At 33.9% G+C, this 20,997-nt stretch overlaps 3 protein-coding genes across 10 annotated transcripts; 2 read left to right on the plus strand and 1 right to left on the minus strand.

Moving 5' to 3' along the window:
• Positions 1-3,662: 3,662 nt before the first annotated feature.
• LOC140969115 (CSC1-like protein HYP1) lies at positions 3,663-11,682 on the plus strand. Of its 6 annotated transcripts, none has more exons than XM_073430340.1 (12): positions 3,663-3,771; positions 4,136-4,235; positions 4,328-4,694; positions 5,202-5,354; positions 6,491-6,554; positions 6,688-6,897; positions 7,179-7,364; positions 8,633-8,931; positions 9,171-9,447; positions 10,247-10,525; positions 10,653-10,886; positions 11,373-11,682. In XM_073430340.1, the coding sequence occupies exons 3-12, from the start codon at positions 4,414-4,416 to the stop codon at positions 11,523-11,525; spliced, it is 2,136 nt and encodes a 711-aa protein (XP_073286441.1). In that variant the 5' UTR covers positions 3,663-3,771; positions 4,136-4,235; positions 4,328-4,413; the 3' UTR covers positions 11,526-11,682. The 6 variants fall into 6 exon arrangements, with proteins under 6 accessions (XP_073286441.1, XP_073286439.1, XP_073286440.1 ...); XM_073430338.1 differs by having other exon boundaries at positions 4,346-4,694; XM_073430339.1 differs by lacking the exon at positions 3,663-3,771 and adding an exon at positions 3,816-3,834 and having other exon boundaries at positions 4,346-4,694.
• A 2,394-nt stretch (positions 11,683-14,076) lies between these two features.
• Positions 14,077-15,528, plus strand: LOC140969149 (uncharacterized). The gene has a single exon (XM_073430414.1). It carries the CDS (start codon positions 14,243-14,245, stop codon positions 15,398-15,400), a length of 1,158 nt encoding a protein of 385 aa, XP_073286515.1. The 5' UTR covers positions 14,077-14,242; the 3' UTR covers positions 15,401-15,528.
• Positions 15,529-15,688: 160 nt separating this feature from the next.
• On the minus strand, positions 15,689-20,223 carry LOC140969112 (SNF1-related protein kinase catalytic subunit alpha KIN10-like). Of its 3 annotated transcripts, none has more exons than XM_073430331.1 (11): positions 20,034-20,223; positions 19,206-19,396; positions 18,815-18,999; positions 18,540-18,722; positions 18,277-18,408; positions 17,940-18,125; positions 17,537-17,626; positions 17,387-17,470; positions 17,016-17,153; positions 16,407-16,649; positions 15,689-16,178 (listed from the first exon to the last, which is right to left on the minus strand). In XM_073430331.1, exons 2-11 carry the CDS (start codon positions 19,390-19,392, stop codon positions 16,065-16,067), a joined length of 1,542 nt encoding a protein of 513 aa, XP_073286432.1. In that variant the 5' UTR covers positions 19,393-19,396; positions 20,034-20,223; the 3' UTR covers positions 15,689-16,064. The 3 variants fall into 3 exon arrangements, 2 of the variants coding, with proteins under 2 accessions (XP_073286432.1, XP_073286433.1); XM_073430332.1 differs by lacking the exon at positions 20,034-20,223 and adding an exon at positions 19,775-19,793; XR_012173888.1 differs by lacking the exon at positions 15,689-16,178 and having other exon boundaries at positions 16,412-16,649; positions 17,016-17,181.
• Between the last annotated feature and the right edge of the window lie 774 nt (positions 20,224-20,997).

Raw genomic sequence — 20,997 nt, forward strand, 5'->3', positions numbered from 1 at the left:
AACATAACTAACAAAAAAATAATACTTTAGACATAAAAATTCATGATTCATTGGAGATTTGTATTACAAAATTGATATGTGAAATAATCTAACATGATATTTGTGATATTTTAATACAACGTGTATAATTAATCATTTGATGTACTTCACATTTTTATACTCACATACAAATATGCATGTGGGTCATTGAAATAATTATAAACAAATTAAAAAATATTTTGAGATATACTTTATCTCTCAATTATATACTCGATTTTTTTCACGGAAATTAAGAATGTTATCAGAAAACAAATTATACATGCAAATTTCATAATACATTTTTATTTAATGATATTGGAAAAAGAAATTGAAAACGATTATATATATTAAATAGGGATATATTGGTAAAAGAGTTTATTAAATACGGAAAGTGAATTATATACTTAAGACGAACGAAAAATAAAACGTAGATTATATAAGTTGCACAAAAGTAATATAATGTAATTTTTTTTCTTATAAGTATATTATAAAACAAGGTTTGAGACATCGCCTCCTCTTTAACCTAAGAGAAACAAGGCTCCTCTTTCATGTTTAAAAGATCGATCCAAATTTTTGCATTTTTATAGTCCAGCTCTTTAAATAAATTTGTTATAAATTTTGAAGAGCATAAATAAATGGTTATTAATGTATTTCTTTTATATTTTTATTATTATAAGATTACTCAAAAATGGAAATTTTTTATCTAAACAATAAAAATTTATAACAAAAAACATGTTAAAATTTATAATTCAATATTTTAATATATAAATATTATATGTAATGGATTACAATTGCAAAACAATATACATATAATATATATTTTTTTATTAACATAAGAAAATTATCAATATTTTTCATATAGATATACACATATAAATGTAGTTTTGTTTAAATAATAACACAATACTATTAAAATTTTCAAGTTCATTTAAATATAAAAACACATGTTATTATCGTTGAAAGTGTTTACGTAGATGAATAAATATCTCACAAATTTTTTTCTTAAACATGGGTTGCAGTGATCTCAATTGGTTTTAACATCTGAAATCGAATATCAATCTTCAAAGTTCAGTAGACAACTAAAAAGATAGCCGAACTTTGTTCCAAATTGAAAATCAGTAAATCAAGATCAGTATCGGCAGAGTAAAATGCAACTGAAATTAAAACATACGAGAATTGTTTATGAAAGTTCGAAAGATAAAACTTTTCTATTTTTTATCTTATTATGTTTCCGAATATTTTCAATAAAAGACTTTGATTTTCACAATTTTTGTAAACACTCACCTCAGTACGACATATACATTGTCTACTGAAACTCTTAACAACAACTTCACACAATTTAAAAATGAATTCTGATCGTAAAGACTCTTTCTGTCAATTACAAAACTCACACCAAATATAATATATACTTTGAAACAATTTTGAATAAATATTCAGCACATATGATATCTGAAAAATATCTAATATATCTCTTAAGCGTGTGCTAGAATATTAGAAAATTTTTGAATCTCTGAAATAATAAATAGCATATCGTAGATTGTTCGAGAGTATATGGAGTTTGCTGAATCTTGATATATCTTTTTATAGATGAATTTCAACATTCAGATTCAAATGACTGTAAATCAGTCGTACCAAAGTCACAACCAAAATAGTACTGAATACCACGTGTTATTTGTCTAATTCTAAATATAGTATGTGATAATAAATGCATGTGACACCTACGTTCAAAGGCCATAATGTTTTTGTTTGTATTATCTGAACATTATCTGATTATCAGATTTGCTGATATAATGTCTTCATCAGTTAAAACACAAATTAGATAATGCAAGTTGCCGAAAATATAATTTAGAAGACAGTAAAATTATCTGATCAATCAGCTAATACGATTTCTCCAATTTCAGTAGACCTTGATCAGATCTTATAAAAACACGCGAGGAGTCTGCGATCACAAACTACTGAAATTGTTTTGGTGAATTTCATTGCTCATGAATCATTAATAGTCTTAAATCACATCATCAAAAATTATAATTATTTAACAATTTATTTCTTGTCGTGACACTAAAATTCAGCACAATAAGTCATTCAAATGCATTACATTTATGAATCATCAGAACTCTGATAGGTACAATTCAATCTTAAAAGTAATTATGAGGTTTTGGATTCTGATAAATATCCCTAGTATATCATGCATTATAACTTTCAAGTATTTCCTTTTTTTTTTTTTTTTTTTTTTTTTTTTTTTTTTTTTTTNAATATAAGCAAATAACTTTGAAATCTAAGCACTGAAAGAGGTCTGCACGTTATCAATCTTTTGGGACAGCTCCTGATGGCTCTGCTGTTGACTGTCAACTAACTTGTTCTGTTAAAAAAAAAACAGTAGCCTATGATTCTAGCAAACTTCCTTTGAACCGAACAAATGATTTTTTTAGGAAGATCAACTCATCTTGCAATTCATTCCATTTGGCCAATATCATATGATTTGGCTTCCACTGGAGGGATATAATCTGATTTTGGAGATAGCAACCTTGGCTTCTTCAATCTCATCTGGATGAATGAATATATCATCGGGATCCACAGAAGGGCTGGCACTAATAACAAACAACACATGGTCTGTGTTGGGTTGAGGAACACTCGAATAAATAGTCAAAGTTTGAATGAGAGGAGTGCTTGAGATGTCTTCTTCCATGGCAATATCATAAGTCAGCATTTCTTCAAAAGCAAGAAGTGAAGAGACTGAAACAACTGGCACATCAATCCTCTACGATAGAGATGCTTCTGAAGAAATCAAAACGCTATAGTGACGAGTCTCAGAAGGAGGTGTTGAAACTTGTTCTGCAGTGGCTTGATCCTACGGAGGATCAAACTTGGCATCATTGGTAGAGAGGGTCACTTGAACAATCTAGTTAACATCATCATCCACAATGGATAATGCTAGATCTCTAGTGAGAATGTGAGAGGAGGACTGATGAGGTTGAGTAATAGCAACAACTATTGGTAACTGTGCAAGAGTAGTAGATGAAATATCTCTTAGAGAAGATTTTGCACTTTTCTCAGCTGATTTGGCTTGAACGATCTGTTGAGCTTGTGCCTTGTCAGCAACTCTTGCTGCAAAACCAACTTCCATGACTGGGATCCCAATCACTATGGTTGAAAAATCTTTGCTAAGTTGTTGGATAACTGCAACATCATATAATAAGCATTGTGAACTTGGTGATCACAATTAGCCTTCAAAGCAGTAAGAGTCTTTTGACATAAAAAGTAATATTTTTTTATAAGTTGAGTCGATTCAACCCGATTCATATTTACAATGAAAATAATAATTTTGAAATAAAAATAATATTTTTCCATGAGTCGATTCGGAGATCTGTCTTATCAAGCTTTTGTATATTTTTATGCAAAAAAATATTATTTTAATTATAAATATGGATCATAGACTGTCTCACATAAAACTTAATTAAATTATACTCTGATTTGGTAGTTGATATCAACTATATTTGATATCAAAATTTCAAATTTTAAAATAAGATTTGAAATTTGATTCTATTTCATTATTGGATGGGAAAGTTTCAAATTTTAAAGCAAGATTTGACATTTGATATCCAATGTAAGTTATCAGGCGTCAACTAAAAACAGGAAAATAAATAATGCAACAAAATTATTTACGGGGACAAAAATCCGATTGTTTTCGCACTCCAAAGCTTAGCGAACCAAAACTTATCTTCTTTCAACTTCCAATCAATTTTACTGGAAAAGGTTTGATTTTTGCATTATTTTTCATCTCAAGACTCTACTTTTATCGACTGTGTGCAGTTTCCAGTTAGGGTTTTTCTTTTCCTGCACTTCCCATTTGATCAGTAATTCAGTATCGATGACCACGTTCACATTTATCGAGACACGTGCTAAATCTTTTATTTAATAATTTTTTCTTAATTTTCAAAGAACCGAGATTGGCGTTTATTATTAGATAAATATGCTTATTATTCTACTGGAAATTGAGGTTTATTTTACAACTTTATTGATAATGAACCTGCCACCTTAGTCTGTAGAACATTGAAGAAGATAACAAATTAATTCGCTATATTTATACGTGTTTTCTTGATTGATTGACCTTGTGTAGTTGGGTGGTGATTGAATAAAATCTTGGACTATTTATCACAAGTTCAAAACTCTGTGTCTCAGCCGAGGAGCTAGAGAAATCGTATCTATGGCCTTCTCATGTAAGCATAAACTATTCGCCTTTATTTTTCCTTTATTTTTGCTAAATTCTGTTTAATTTTATTACTGATTGATTCTATGCTTGTTTTGATAGATTTGTGCAATCTTGCAGCTTGATGTTGACTGAGTTAGTTTGTGGAAGTGAAAAAGTTGAGCAAGTGAATCTGAGAGTTTGAAGGGATGATTCTTTCAGCGCTTTTGACTTCAGTTGGAATAAACGTTGCACTTTGTTTACTTTTCTTCATCCTCTACTCTATTCTGAGAAACCAGCCAAGAAATGATGACATTTACATCCCGCGCTTGGTTGCTGAAGAGAAAGTTGAACATGAAGAGGAATTCAGAGTAGTAAGGTTGCTGCCTTCTTTCAAATGGGTGAAAAAGGCTTGGAAGCCCTCAGAAGAAGAGCTTTTGTCAAATTCGGGGCTGGATGCTGTAGTATTCATGCGCATTTTCACTTTCGGGTGAGTGAGAAGAAAATATGTTTTAAGTTACTGAATTTACAGAAGATCTGTTTTTCGGTTTTTTTATTGGCCTTAGACTATGTATTCTTAGTGTCATATTTTGCATTGTTCACAAAAGGTTTTGAAGCTCATCGATATAGATGAAGGGGATTAAATTGTTCCACTTGCAAGGACATAGAGGCTTGCTCTGAATACACGGTCTTGAATAATAAAAATGAAGATGTATCATTGTTTTTGTAACATAATGAAAATGCTTTAAACTTTGGATATTGCTTGTGTGGAATGATGATTTACCACATATGTGGCTTGCAACCTTCTGAAAATATGTGTGGATAGTTAGAAAAGAGCAAGTTGATTTTGTGATATAGTTTTTTCTGGTTGAACCCTCTGGTGAGTGTAGATTACTGCCCATGGAGCTTGATCAAGAGCTTCAGTTAGTTCATGAGATATCCAATTTTATCTTCTTCATCTGCCTGATGTTATGCATTTCACTTTCTTGATTTGCAGTTTGAGAGTGTTCAGATTTGCTGGGATAGTTGGGATTTTGATTCTTCTTCCATTCAATTATGCGGGGAATCAACTAAATATTGACTTCACTGACCTACCTAACAAATCTCTGGATTCATTCAGCATTTCAAATGTTGATGATGGATCAAACAGGTGAGTCAATTTGGTTTTACAAATTCTACTTGAGGTGTTATGAACACTTGCAATGAGTTGGATTTTGGGGTGGAGATAAGATTTTCTTCTATTTTTTCAAGTCAATAGACTTTACTATGCACAATGGGGTGGTGGACCACGAGCCAAAATTTTGCAAGGCGATTTGTCATCATTTGCAATGCAATATTAATGAGCCTTTTCTTCCGACTATCCTTTCTCGGTTTCTCCATTGTTGGTTCTCCAATATTGTCTTGCAGTTTTCACTTTTTCTGGTACAAGATTGAGAGTCAAGTGCTGCACAGAAAGATACTCTGTGTGCATGCTCAATTTATGTATTTTAGACTAATATGAATATATGATGCACAAATTGCCCATGTCATTTAAAGGCATGCCACGAGCCACCTGAAGAAACCCCAGGCACACGGAAAAGATGCACATCTACACGACTAGGCACGCTTCTCAGCTGAGGCGCAACGCCTTGCTTTTCCTCCTAAAACTTTTTTCCTCTACAAAATTTAAATTTCTTTATTTTTAGGGTTTGAAAGAGTCCCATAGCACCCGGGCTGTAAATTTCCGCCATTCATTCAGAACCTATTCTCCTGCAACAATGGCAGGCGAGGGGTAGGTTCCATCAAGTTTTATTGTGCATTTTCTTTGCCATTTTTAGGGTGTTTTTCCCTCTTTCCTTTTATTCTTATATTTTTGGATAAATCTTCAAATCTGGATCTTTTATTGTTATATTAGATTAAATTTATTAGTTTATTATTTTCTTATATTTTTAAAAATTAGTTTGGTTGTATCGGCTGAAATTATTTGTATAAATTGAGTCTTCTAGTGGTTGTCTTGAATTTGATTGAGAATTGTTTAATGTATATCAATTTCCTCTGAGTGCACTACACCTTTGAAAGGAGCACACCTCGTTTGGCGCCTTGCACTCAAGCTATAAGACCTCACAGTCTGTTGGTGCTCCTTGTGCGGCTGTGCCCTTAATAACTACGCAAGCTACCGACTTGAGTTGCTCAACCATTTTGCTGGAATTTTATATATAAGAATTGTTTCAAAATTTGTTTGAATGTAGTAAATATTAACTTTATATTTAGCTTTAAAGTAACATAATTCTTTTTGGTTTCTCAAAGGTTGTGGATACACTTCTGTGCTATTTATATTTTCACAGCCGTTGTCTGCTATCTTCTGTACATTGTAAGTATTTCAAGTGCCAGATTCCAACCCCCCACAAAAAAAAAAAAAAACTGTAAGAATCAGAGTTTTGTCCTAGTAAATTGCATCTAAGATGCTCGTAGATAGAAAATTTAACGAATTATATCTTACACAGGAATTTGACTATATTGCATCAAAGAGGATTGCTTTTTTCTACTCATCAGAACCTCAGCCAAACCAGTTTACTGTTTTAGTACGAAGTATTCCTGTCACTCCTGGAAGAAGCTTCAGTGAAAGTGTTGAGAGCTATTTCAGTGAATATTATCCCTCTTCCTATCTTTCCCATTCTATGGTTCGCCGAACAAGCAAACTCAGAGGGCTTGTTGTAAGTATTTCTCAAAACCATAATTTTAACCAACTCTGCCTCATTCTTTTGACACATTTATTCATTGTATCAAGTTTTTGCTTCTTATGTCTTAGATGAACAAATCAAACTATGATATGTTGAAAGGTAGGATGATTGCACCATCTAAACTTCTGATGAAGAAGTTGCTTCAGATTTTATGTTCGAGCAGATGCCAGTGTGGTTCTTAGATGCATAATACTACAACTTTTGTTTGCCTTCTTTTTGGGTTCATGACCGTTCCAATTTTTTCATTATTCTAGAATAAAGCAGACAAGGCATATAAAAAACTTGTGCACATGAAATCGACAAAAGACGCACAACGAAGATACACACGAACAGGTTGTCTGGGGCTTTGTGGTCGAAGAGTTGACCTAGATGAATATGAAAAGTCATTAGATGATATGGAACATAATGTGATGACAGAACGATCTGCTATTGTTGGAAAGGTAACCAGCTCTGCTTATAAATGATAGTTATGCGTAACATATTTTGAAACTAAATGGATATAGCTAAAATTAAATGTGCCACTCGGTTGTATTTTTGTCATTATGATGATATTTCTAGTACAAATCAATAGTATTCCATAGTCCATGTGTGTCAAAACTTTGATATGTGCTTTCTCTCTTTCGAGAATTTTATGTTCCTCTAAAAATGTGGTATTTCGTGAAGACGCATTCAAGTCATGACACACTAGTCATCTTATTATGGACAGTCAAGTTTTCTCTAGTCATCTTATTAAGGACAATCAAGTTTTCTCTGGAATGATATAGCTCATGTGTTCCATCTGAGATCAATTTATTTTTAGTGTAGTAGCTCAATGAAAATTATGTGGTTGTTCGGAGTTTTTTATTAGCTGATGTGGGTTATGGCATCTCGATTACTCTCACTTATGGTACAATATAATTAAAGCTGCCACAAAACATATCAGAAGGAAGAATCAACTTGACTTGGTATGTGACTTTGTGTAACAGAACATGATTAGTGTGCACTATGATAGAACACAATAGATCAAGAACGAGCATGACATGCGGTGGAACCTGTTACGGAACATAATTTGAGGATGAATGGCATCATGCTGTATGGATTTGGATCAAGTGTTGAGACCCTAGCATTGACACTGTAGAAATGCATCTTAAACCTATTTGTATTAATCAAAGCAGCCCAATATCAATTTTTAGTTTATCAGATCTTATTAATGACATTGCAGGTCAACCTTGCATTATACCTCTTATGGAAATGTAAAAATCGAAGAATATATTCTACCATCAGATTTAATATTATTAAAATTACGAAGATATAAATTGATGTAATTGTAATATATTGTCAAGATCTCTTGCCATGATTTCACAAGATAATTTCACCTACTTGAAGGGGTGCTGATTGTATTCTATATTAGAAGAGTTTGATAGAGTTTTAAGCCTTCGAATATTATGTTACGGATGTAGTTATTTATGGCTGAACCATTTAAATCATATTTTGTATTGCATATTCTATTCTTCATATTTCTACTTATTCGAAATTCATTGGGATGAATTGTCTGTGGATTAAAGTTGCTGAAAGAGGTTATTGAGGTGTATATTTTAACTACATTGAAAAATGCATAAATCTGTATTATCATGTCTGCTGAGATACCATGTATTCTTATGTGCTCCCATATTCAGCTTACGATTTCGGATACCATATGATGCTCCACTTTTCAATTGTCCCTTATTAGGAAGTTGCGGCAGCTTTTGTGTCGTTCAAGTCTCGGCTTACTGCTGCAACAGTTTTACACGTTCAACAACGGATGAAACCTACAGAATGGATTACTGAGCAAGCTCCAGATCCGCAGGATGTTTATTGGCCCTTCTTCTCTGCATCATTTTTCAAGAAATGGATTTGCAACATTGCTGTTATTGTGGCGTGGATTTGTATAACTATTCTGTTTGTTCTACCTGTTGTCTTCGTGCAAGGTCTTGCTAATTTGGATCAGCTGGAGAAATGGTTCCCCTTTTTGAAAGGTCTGTTAGAAAAGTAAGTGGGATTTCTCCCAATCTTTATTTCTTATTTAAATATTTATGTTTAGGTACATGATCTCTGAATGAAAGAACATGCAATAAATTGGATTTATACTGCCTAAAAATCTTATCTGAATCCTAACGTTGACCTGCCAGACATGATGATGATGTAATCACTTTGTACATTGTTGTCCCGAAATGACAATTATAAGTTATCCTTAAGGTATATAATGAAGCTTTTTCTTGCCCATGCAGAAAAGTTGTCAGTCAAGTGGTTACCGGATACCTTCCAAGTCTTATTCTTGTGATGTTTCAATCTTTAGTGCCTCCGGTGATGATAATGCTTTCCTCCATACAAGGATACATCGCCTTTAGCAAAATTGAGAAAAGTGCTTGCATTAAAGTATTATGGTTCACCATATGGAACGTCTTCTTTGCAAATGTACTGTCAGGGTCAGCACTCTACAAGGCCGATATCTTTTTTGAGCCCAAAAACATTCCTGAGACATTGGCTGTGGCAGTTCCTGGACAGGTATGTTAATTTTAAATGTTAATTTCTCACACTACTCTTGAAATGGTGATACCTATTATTTTGCTTCGAGTGCTTCTCTGTGTTGAGAGATAGCCACATAATTATCTAATTGAGTTTATATACATGGGGGACTGTGAGTCTTTGGAATAGGGCGTCCATGCCCCATGGCCTGACAAACTTATTCATAGCTTTCTCGAAATTTTGCCCCTGATTCCGATGGCTCATGTTCTTTTTGTCTTTTATCTTTACATTAATGGCTTTTCTTAGATTGATTAGATTTGTAGGTAAGATTCGATCACTCTGTGTACCTGTGTTTCAATATATATATAGGTCGGGGTCCATCTTAACCTCCATTGATCGATTGTTTTATTTAATGTGTGTGTGCACGTATGTGTGTATAGAAACCAATGAATTCCAGAATTGAAAATTTAATGTTGTATATGCATTTAAAATGTGATAAAAAAAATGTATGGAATAGAAGATTCTCTCTGTTTCACAAATTTCAGTTGCACTATATATATATGAGACCGAAGTCTTAAGCTTGAGAGCGATTCATGGCTGGGGAATTGCTAATATAACGAGTTCTGATTTGATTCTCCACGACATCATTCATTTTTTACTCTTTCTAATGGGCCCTTTTTTACCATAAGATGGTCAAATTAAAGCCATTTTTTTGGATCCAAAAAAAAAGGGCCTTAATTTGACCATCTTATGTGACTGTCAAATACTGTCTCGGTCAGATACATTTGTAGACACCTTGAAATAATGCAATAATCAATTCGATATTTCTTTTTTGCAGGCTTCATTCTTCATTTCATATGTCGTAACATCTGGATGGACCAAAATGTTTTCTGCAAAACTTTTTAGGCTGAAGCCCCTCATTTGGAGTTACGTGAAGGGAATTCTTTGTTGTAATTCTGATGAGGAACATGAGGTCCCTTCCAATCCTTATCACAGTGAAATTCCCAGGATTCTGTTTTTCATCCTTCTTGGTGTCACATACTTCTTCCTTGCGCCACTAATTTTACCGTTCGTCTTGGGCTACTTTTGCTTTGGATATATCATCTATCGTAACCAGGTCAGTCTATGATGCTCATGCTCGTTCCTTGGAATTTAAAGTATTTGCTGAATCTTTTGATCTCTTCCTTTTCTGTTGAGGACAATCGGTAAGGTTTGTAACTATTCGTTTAATTTGGTGGGAACAGCTTTTCAATGTTTATAAACCCAAGTTTGAAACTGGAGGAAAATTTTGGACTGTGGTACACGACGCTACGATATTTGCCTTGATATTGATGCATATTATTGCCATTGGGATATTTGGTCTGAAAAATGTTCCAATAGCATCCAGCGCAACTATTCCTCTTCCAATCCTCACTCTCATGTTCAATAGTTACTGCCGAAGACGATTCTTGCCTTGTTTCAGGGGTTATCCTGCTGAGGTAAATATACGTCTTACCTCAACACCTATTGCTGTATTATTAAGCATCAATCATTTTTTGCATCTCCTCAAAAGATGGTACCAATCCCACTCTTAAGGTAGTAAGCACTGGTGGTTAAATTCACCTAATTGCAATTAATGCTGCCTGCCAAAGTTGAGGGAGGTGGTAAAGAGACGATGAACTAAATATACACTAGCACCATGTTTTCATGCATCGAATAGCGTTGTGTTTCTTCTTTCGGTTAAGCTTTTCAATGCACTTGCTAGGGGGTCAGCCGTGACGATTATCCCCCCCCCCCCCTTTCCACATTAAATTCTCTATATACATGTACAAATTTTCGCATAGTATGCATAGCCAGAAAAATGAGATAAAAAACTTAGTAGTTTCTCATGTTTAATTTCACCTCTCCTCAGTAAATCTGCATCGCGGTTCCACCACTATGAGTCTCTGTTGAGGTCCTGATCACTATTTGTTGTTATGATGCAGTGCTTGATAAATAAGGATAGAATGGATGAGAATGATCCAGGGACGTCTTCTTTCTTCGACGAACTTGCTACTGCATACCGAGATCCTGCAATGAAGTCCAGAAGAGAGATTAGAAGGAGTGAGAGCTCTAGTAACTCTCCCCTACTCTTCTAATGTTTGAAGTTGAATTTGATTGATTGTTGTTGTTGTTGTGATGTTGTAAATTGGAGGTGATTGCTATAATCAGATGTAGAACAAGTGCAAAGTGAGAAATGTTTAATGTGTGAGATGTTTCCATATGTAGCAAAAATACTTGTTTAACTTGATGTTTCCCATCTGTAGTCGAATCTTTGTTGTGTGAAATTTGTGGATATAGTTGCGAAAAGGCCAGAGAAACTGGATGCAGTAACACATATATTAATACGAGAATAAAGATGAAAGTGAACATTATAATTTTCCGAAATTTCAATATTCTCTCTTTTGTCTGTGTAGCTAAAAAGCGTTGCTTGAAATTAAAATGATGCGACAAGGTCTAAAAAATTCAAAAAAAAAAAACATTAAACTTCTTAAAATATTTTAATCGGCTAATATATCCTCCGTTTCTAATAAATCAAGCACAATTTAGTCATTATGTTGAAAATACTCGAGTACGTTTACCTCAGTTGTAAAAATATTTCTAAATTGATATGTTATGTCTTAAAAAAATATAAGTTTTTAAAAATAACTTGGACTCTGTAGGTTTCTTGCTGATCTGCTGTCTATATAATAATCAGACATTTAAGCAAACAGTGTGAATTTTCAAGAGTTGGAACCCCATTAAAACGCCATTTTGAGAGAAGACCTGACCCCAAGTTTCTTTGTTAAGTCTCCACCTGGAGCCATACCATTACATTCCAGACAACTTCCTATAATAATAATAATAATAATATATATTTCTGTGATATATTTTTTAAATTGTATTATATAATCTAACATATAAGTCACCTCCTACTTGGAATACTACCAAATTTAACTTCAAAAATATAATATCAAAATCCGTAAATTCATGTCTTTGTTCGACGCTGACATATACTTGATTCAAAATATAAAATTTTAATTTACGATTTTCTTTTCTTCATGTCTTCTTCGATATTATAAATTTATAATGCTATGATTTATGAAGCACACATTACGTGCAATATGGTAAGTTCTCTACAAGAAATAAAATCCAATTCCGGGTTTGAGATTTATTTTTTTTGGTAAAAAAAAAAAGGTATTTATTTATTGTTTGTGTTTAATTTTTTTTTATTGACTTTTTGCTTGATACCCCATAAGGAAATTATGGAAAATCAATTTTAATAGTTTCTCAAGATTTTTTAATTTAAAATTTGTTTTAAATCGATTTTGAATAAATTTTACATAGAATAATTCATAGATAATTTCAAGAAAAAAAAATTAAAACAATCCAACATAAGAAACAAAAGGTGGTGTGTGTTTGATCACATTTTAGCTCTTGCATGTCTTTTCTTTTGTTAACCCAATTCGCCTCTCAATACTAAGTATTTTCATTAATTTTTAAAATAAAGTTTATATATTTGATCGTCCTTCATCGTCCTTCATCGCATCCAATAGAAAATACTAAGTATTTTCTATATTTCATCACAACCAATAGGTAAGTGACACCTCATCGGTGCTCACATAAGTGTACACGGTAGATATGCAGCATATCAAAACTGTATATATAAAAACTGTATATATACACACAAAATATATACATTTATACATATGGAATTGTTTTATTATAATATTTAACGACGAATTAAATTATAAGCCACCCGACGGTGCAAAAAAATGTCAACATCTACACTTTAGGGTGTGACGTAACGAGACCATTGAAATATAAATTTAAAAAGTGAAGGCATCCAATTGCCTTAATAAAATTGCTCTGTCCGTTAACATCAACTTTGTATAAATGCTTATTGTCTATATCCTACATGAAATTTGACTCAAGAAATAATGTGTAATAAATATTAGGGGTTCAATTAATCAATACTCCGATAAATTTCGAGTCATTTATATTCGTAAGCGTTGTATCACATAATTTAAATAAATGAAACTCGATAAAGAGTAGGTCTTTTGTGAGACGGTCTCACGAATCTTTATCTGTGAGACGGGTCAACTCTACCGATATTCACAATAAAAAGTAATATTTTTAGCATAAAAAATAATACTTTTTTCATGGATGACTCAAATAAGAGATTTGTTTCACAAAATACAACCCGTAAGACCGTCTCAAACAAATTTTTGTCGTCGATAAATTTCAAAAAAGAAAAAAAAATCAGACGTCGATTATAATCGTCTTGTCGGTAATAATGATAATTTGATGGTTTCTTCATTTGATTATTCTTAGTAGTTTCTTGAGGTTAATAGTTAACCAACTAATACATATTATTATTATAACCTTAACACTATAAGTCTTTTTCAGTAAGCTGATGGTTTCTTGTTTGTTAGCTTTTTATTTCTTTGATTATATAATATGAAGAGAACAAATCAAGAAAGTAAATGTAATAAACATCTCAGCGTCACTTTCACACCAAGGATTGTGACCTTGGGATTCACTCTTTGGCCGAGTCAAACCACACGCATTACGCTAAACATCCATTGATTTTCCATTTGTCTTGCATAAGTTGAAAATAGTTGGAAACGAAAGAGTATGAAAAGAGAGAGGACCATTTCAGCCTTATTTTCTCCTCTGACAAAATCTTCCCATTTCAGAGATACATATATATATATAAATACTTTAACCATTCCCCACACCAACTAACATATTAACAAACATCAAATTGGTTCAAGAAACACTCATTAACCAGTTTCAAGTGACCCCTTGAGTCCCAAAACCAATACCAAGAGAAATGGCAAGAAAAAGAAAGGCTTGTGCAATGGTGGATGATCAAGAAAAGATCAACTCCGACGAGGCGAATGTTGCCTCGTGGGACAATATGGTGCAGGAGGCAGGAGCAGTGGCTGCGCTAGGTGGAGTCAAACACGGGAAGAAGCGGTTTGTGGGTGTTCGGCAGCGGCCATCAGGACGGTGGGTGGCGGAGATAAAGGACACTATACAAAAGATTAGAGTATGGTTAGGCACATTTGACACCGCAGAGGAGGCCGCCAGGGCCTACGATGAGGCGGCATGTTTGCTTCGTGGGGCTAATACAAGAACAAATTTCTGGCCACGCTCGCCGAATTCTTCCTCCACTCCTGCTTTGCCTTCAAAAATCACAAATCTTCTTCTTAGCAGGCTTAAAGCAAGAAGCAATAATGTCTCAAATCCAGGCTGGAATTCGAATTCTTCGTCTTCATCATCATCTTCTTCTTCCATGGCTTTTGTCGATCATCAAAAACAAATATTAGAATACACGGATGAAGCAGGACCTGATATCTTAGAATCCCATTTCACGGATTTCCTCAACGATTCTGATGAAGATTATGCCCTGGAACGCAGCAACTTGATTACTACTGACGGATACAATTGCTTGAGTTTCGAGTCAAACATGACACAAACTGAAAGCACCCATCATCGAATCAGTGAGAATGAATCCGATGATTTCCTGCAAGAACTGGAAATGGAAAATGAAATTCAAGAAAACGGCACTGCCAGTTTTGAACCTATGGACTTTAAATTTGTGGACGAAATAGGATCCATCGAATACTCGCCTTTCGAAATTACCGAGGAGATTTCAAGACCAATGGATCAAGAAGACGAGCCCTTGATGCTGACCGAGGCTATGAGGAGAATGAATTATGAGAGGAAATTTTCTGCTTCACTCTATGCGTTTAATGGGATAACAGAGTGCTTGAAGCTGAAGATGAAACATTCTTTGGACAGGTCTGATCAGCTCACCAGGCTTCGAAATGCCTGTAAACTGAGCCAAGAAGAGATTAAAAATAGCACAATTGAGCAAGAAAAAGTGGATGGTGAAGATGAGATTTCCGGGGATTTGTTGAATCAAGATGGGGAACTGTTGCTGTGGAACTCGATTGAACTCGCTCCTATTTGCTTTGTTAATTAACTTTGATTCAATTATACATTTTAATTCTGCTGATATTTGTTTGTTGCTATTTTCTCTAAACATTTGTATCGGAAAGTTAAAAGAAGTTGCATATGATTAGCTATGACAATGTTGCAGAAGATTTTTTTACCAACAAAATTAATGGCAAGTATTTGGATACGAAAAAAATCCAATTGTATTAACCATGAAACAATATGCAAGTATTCTTATAGTAGATGACTATTGAGAAAAATCTTTCATAATTTTGAAATACTAGAGATGATCCATTCTTATTTGGCTATCTGTGTATGAACGAAAATTAGACTTATTTTATTCAACAGATAAAATTTAGGAACAATAAAATCTATATCACAGTTCACAACCTACATCAGATACTCCGTGAATGATTATTTGCACATTTCATACCACATATGACTTATTTTAACTGTAAGAACACAAAGATTCAAGAAAATCCTGATTCGTTCTAGGAACTTAGAAAGGAAAAGAGAAGTTAACAAGTCTAAGCGTAGTAGAATCCAACTCCTTATGAGGGACCAATCAAACGGGTTGGCACCAACGGCATTCATCTGCGAGCAAGAGAGTCGGCACTTATCTGACCATATATACAGCATCAACTTCTGATTGCCCACAGATTAACAGTATTTGAGGTGGAAACGTAACAACTTCACAGGACACGAAGCTGGGCAAGAAAGGCAGCACAGAGATCAAGAAACAGGAACTGTGGCCCTTGAACTCTCTGCAGATCAAGCAAGTATTTGTCTTCACGAGTTTTATAAAGCTGTAGATATGAAATCAGATGAGTCAGTTCTATGTATTTATTCTTCTTATTCGCCTTTACTTTTGTGTTCTGCGATAAAATTTCCGGGGCATCACTCAACATTTATATCAGCAAATCTTGCCTCTGGTTTCTTTATTTCATAAATGTTATTTCTACTTTTGCAGAAGGCAATTCTCTTAAATCCACGATAAAAAAATTAAAAATGAACAACGAAATAAAGATCATTGCCTGCATTTCAAACTTGACCACATTTGATGGCCTAAAATTTCCATCATGCCTAATGGTAACAGACTCGTCTCCATTCTGAGGATAGTCTTGTGTCGGATTCTCAGTGTTTCCTTCATCCTCACCAGGAATGCCATGAATCCATCTGCATTTCATGTTATATTGCCCAATCTTTTTCCAGAAAACATTTAACTCTTGCAGAGCTTTGAGAACTTCGGACATTATCTCACGAGGATGTGCTCGCGACTATCAAAAAAGGTAGAAGATATCATGATCATCCATGACAAACTTACTGGAATTGGGGGAAACCGTAAAAAACAATATAAGAGCATGCCAAATTCGAACGAACTTTGATCTTTAAATATGAAACAAGTAGACTAGAAAACTCCCAAACGAGATTCCAGAGAAAAATAGAGATAAAATTTTAACTTAAAAAAAATAACAGCATAAGTTTCATCAATTGCTATTTCCAAGTAAGCACGCTCAAAGAATTTGAGCCAGCCCCTTGAATCGGAACCACCTGAGATCTTACTTTTTTGCAGGCGAGAATGTTTCACACCAATTTCAACTCCATTGGGAATAAACTGAGAACAAAGAAAAGAAAGAACTAACCTGGAGTCCAAGTGCCCATTTTCTATCGATGGCTAACTGCCTTGCTCCAAAATGTTGATAATCAATGGCACCAGGAAGCCGGTGCCCAACAGAAGGGGCAGCAATATCACTTACGTTCATGATATTATATCCAGTTTCCTGAAGAAACAGGAATTCTTTCAGATATCTGAAATCAGGAGAAGAAAATATTTATGTGCAAATATTAAAAGACAAAACAATGAGAGTAGTTCAGAAAATGGATATGGCAAAACAGAACTCGGAGTGGCTAAAAAATAGGATGAGAGAATATAATATCAAATCAAACCTGCCCTTGTTTACAAATATGCAGGGAAAGCGCAATTAATGCACTAACATGATATTAAAAACCTTACCATGGTCTCTTTGAATTCATCTCCAAGGTAGCCATTGGCAACACGGAACCGGTTGTCAAGCAACAAAAAGTATGTAACAGTGCCCTAAAATACATCAAAGAGATGAGAAAATCCCAAATAAATATGTAAGATGGCGGTCACAAAAGTCACCTCATTTTGAACCCTGTTCTGAAGCGAATCAACTAGAGAATTTCTCTCAAATCCCATCTTAACGACTTCCTGAATAATATCTTCTTCAATCTGCATGTGACAATTTTTAAATTGATTAAAAGCTGTTCTACTCATCAGTTTAAATGCATGAAACATATAGCGTGAATTATCGTGTGCATCATAAGAATCAGATCAAGTAATATGCATATGGCTACCAAATTAATAACGAGAGCCTCACACAAGAAAACCGCAACATACGTAGGTAAACCTGCATCCATAAAGAACTGTAATAGATGTTCCGTTTTTGTAGTTATTTTCTAATTTTCCCACGATTGATCACATGAAATGGCGATTTCGCATGAAAAAAGTTACACGTGCATATGCCAGTGCGATTTCGAGAAACCTTTTTTGCTTGCTGCATGGAATCTGGTGGTGGCACAGCCAAATAGCGTGGTAGACGTGCTAGGAACCAGGGGTGTGCACGAATCTCAGGAATAGTAATTCGCTTCATGGGATCAACAATAAGCATCTTTGGAATCAGATCTCTTGCGCCAGCAGATAAATGGCTCGGAAGAGTATATATCCCTCCCTGTGGATTAATATTGCAAGAAATAGAAATGAAGTATTTCAAAGTACAATCTGAACGTTACAATTTATCCCTGAACTCTGTAAAGGATGAAAAGAATATGAAGTGAACAGAAAAATGACAAACATGAGGACATAAGTAAACCTGAACATACCTTGATTTTTTTGAAAAGATTGGGAATGTTTTCATCATCAAAGGGAAGGGTTCCACAGAGAAGTGCATAAAGAATAACACCACAGCTCCACACATCGACTTCAGGCCCAGCATATAATTTACCAGAGATAACCTACGACAAAATGCAGACCAAACCCTTTAAAATCCAATTTTCAAAATTTAAAGAGCCTAAATCCAAGTTCCTCGTAAAGCACTGAGTTATTGCATGACTTATATTTCACTGTTGCTACTTTTATATGGTACCTCTGGAGCAGCATAGTTCGGGCTTCCACAGCTTGTCTTCAGAAAATGACCGTCACGCATGATATTGCTCAATCCAAAATCAGCAATCTTCACATTGAACTTGGAATCTAAAAGCAAGTTCTCAGGTTTCAGATCTCTATGAACAACCATATTCCTGTGGCAGTACTCAACTCCAGAGATTATCTGTAATATCAGCACATTCTCACAGTTTTTGGATATATATGTATACCCATCTTAAATAAACTAAGAAGTTAAGCTCAAATCAGGCATCACACCTGCTGAAAGAAGTTGCGAGCTTCCTCTTCATGTAACCTTCCTTTCTCGACAATATAATCAAACAACTCACCAGACTTCACATACTCCATCACCACGAATATATCAGTGTGAGTCTCTACAACCTCATAGAGACGTATAATATGGGGATGCATAAACAGTCTCAAAATTTTGATTTCTCTTCTAACTGCAAGAAGAAAATCAAGTCTTCCAAAAAATCATAAAAGTTAAACAGCGAAGCTTGACTCTCCGTTAAAATAAAAGTGATCAGAATACCATGTACAGAAAATCAGCCCTCTTAGAATAATTTTCACACGGTAATACTAATCAATATCATGCCACTACATGATTCATATGTGGCATTTGCAAAATATTTCAAATGAGTTGACCAACCTTTTTCTTCCATATCCATATTCTTTATCTTCTTACGGTTAAGGATCTTGATCGCAACTTTATGCCCTGTCAATGCATGGTCAGCAATTTTAACTTTGCCAAATGACCCGATCCCGAGAGTCTTCCCAAGCTTATAGTTCCGCAAGAATGAATCCACACTCCTGCTATCTGGAACTGACCCATCCATAGTCCTGAACAAAATTCAATTATAGAGGAATATAACAGTATGTAAATATCTAACATACATAACATTACAGATATAGCATCGACATAAATTTGCTCGGGGGAAACATCTGTTCAATTTGGCAAGTCAAAACATAAGAAAAGCATTTGATGGAAAGTACTAAATCTCCTTCCAAAAAAGAAATATTAAAACTTCAATTATATTGTCCACAATCCACATGACTAATTTCCTATTCCCAAAATCGATGCACTTCCCAGTTTTTCTCAGGAAGATAGCACTATATATGAATATTTAAAAATAAACAGGTAATTATAAAGTGAAAAAACGCAATACGTGCCAAAGGAAAACTAAAAAATCTTAAAAGAAGAACACAAATTCATCACACCTAATGGTACATACACATAAAAAAGAACCCTACACTCAATATCCCAAGCTCAAATCGTGAAAATAAAAAAAAATCCCAAAAAACCAAAATTGTAATCCATCAACTCGAATCAATTTTCCCATAACAAAATCAGGAAAACTCATTTAAAGATAAAAAACATTCAGAATACTATAGGTTATATTTGTAGAATCAGATTATTTTACGTAATATATCACAAGAAACACCCCTAATACGATATATTATTGATGAAGAAACTTACAGAGAAACAGAACGACGTGCAGCGCAGGAAAATTATAGCAAATTTGCAGGTGGGTCTTCGAAAGAATGAGAAAGTACAATTAAAAATATTGAAATTACACCATTCAAGAACTTTGATTCGGAGCGATCCACATGCACGCGATAGATTGCTTTTCTCAAATTGATGTAAATGGGAAGCGCGTGAAGCTTTTGATTAACGTGCGTGATACAAATTACAAAATTATATTTTTAAATTTAAAAATTATAAATTTATATATTTATAATATCTAATAATTTAAAATATCTAATTACTTCACATTGGATTGTAAAAGTTCGGATAAAATGCTTATCATTAGATAAAAAAGTTTAGTTGTTTTTTTTGTGAAAGATGCATTTTACATGGGTTTGACTTGGTATTGTGTTCATATTTTTGTATGAAGGCAAAAACTTGTGTGAGACGGTCTCACATGAGACCTACTCTTGTATGAAATGATCAAGGTGGTTTGTTTTTCGTTCATATAATACAACTCTGGTTGCAAATATGGTACTGTTTGGGTTAAGCGTGTATGAGTGAGAGTAGTACTGAGATTAATAACCTATTTGGAAGTTCTCGTACATCAAGCTGCTGAAGTTATGTCGTTTGATCTGGTTGATTAGGTGGACATCAAAAGTGCGACTACAGATCTTAAGGGGTAATACTGTTTCTGCTGGGCATAGGACCGAACTGAAAACACTGAAATCGAACAAATTGATATTTTTTTCGACCAACCAAATCGATCGATTTAGCTATTAAAATCGATTAAACCGAACCGATAGAATATCATTTATTTAGATCGATAACCAAGATAACCTATATTTTTTTAAAAATTGTTTTTAACTTTTTTAACTCATCATATAATTTTATTAAATTCAAACATTCAACAAAATAAAATAATAAGTTAGGAATAATTATAATAATAAGTTGGGATTTTTGTTTAAAGCCCAAA

The sequence above is a fragment of the Primulina huaijiensis genome, unplaced genomic scaffold, assembly GCF_012295235.1.
Source record: "Primulina huaijiensis isolate GDHJ02 unplaced genomic scaffold, ASM1229523v2 scaffold40239, whole genome shotgun sequence".
NCBI classification, from domain to species: Eukaryota; Viridiplantae; Streptophyta; class Magnoliopsida; order Lamiales; family Gesneriaceae; genus Primulina; species Primulina huaijiensis.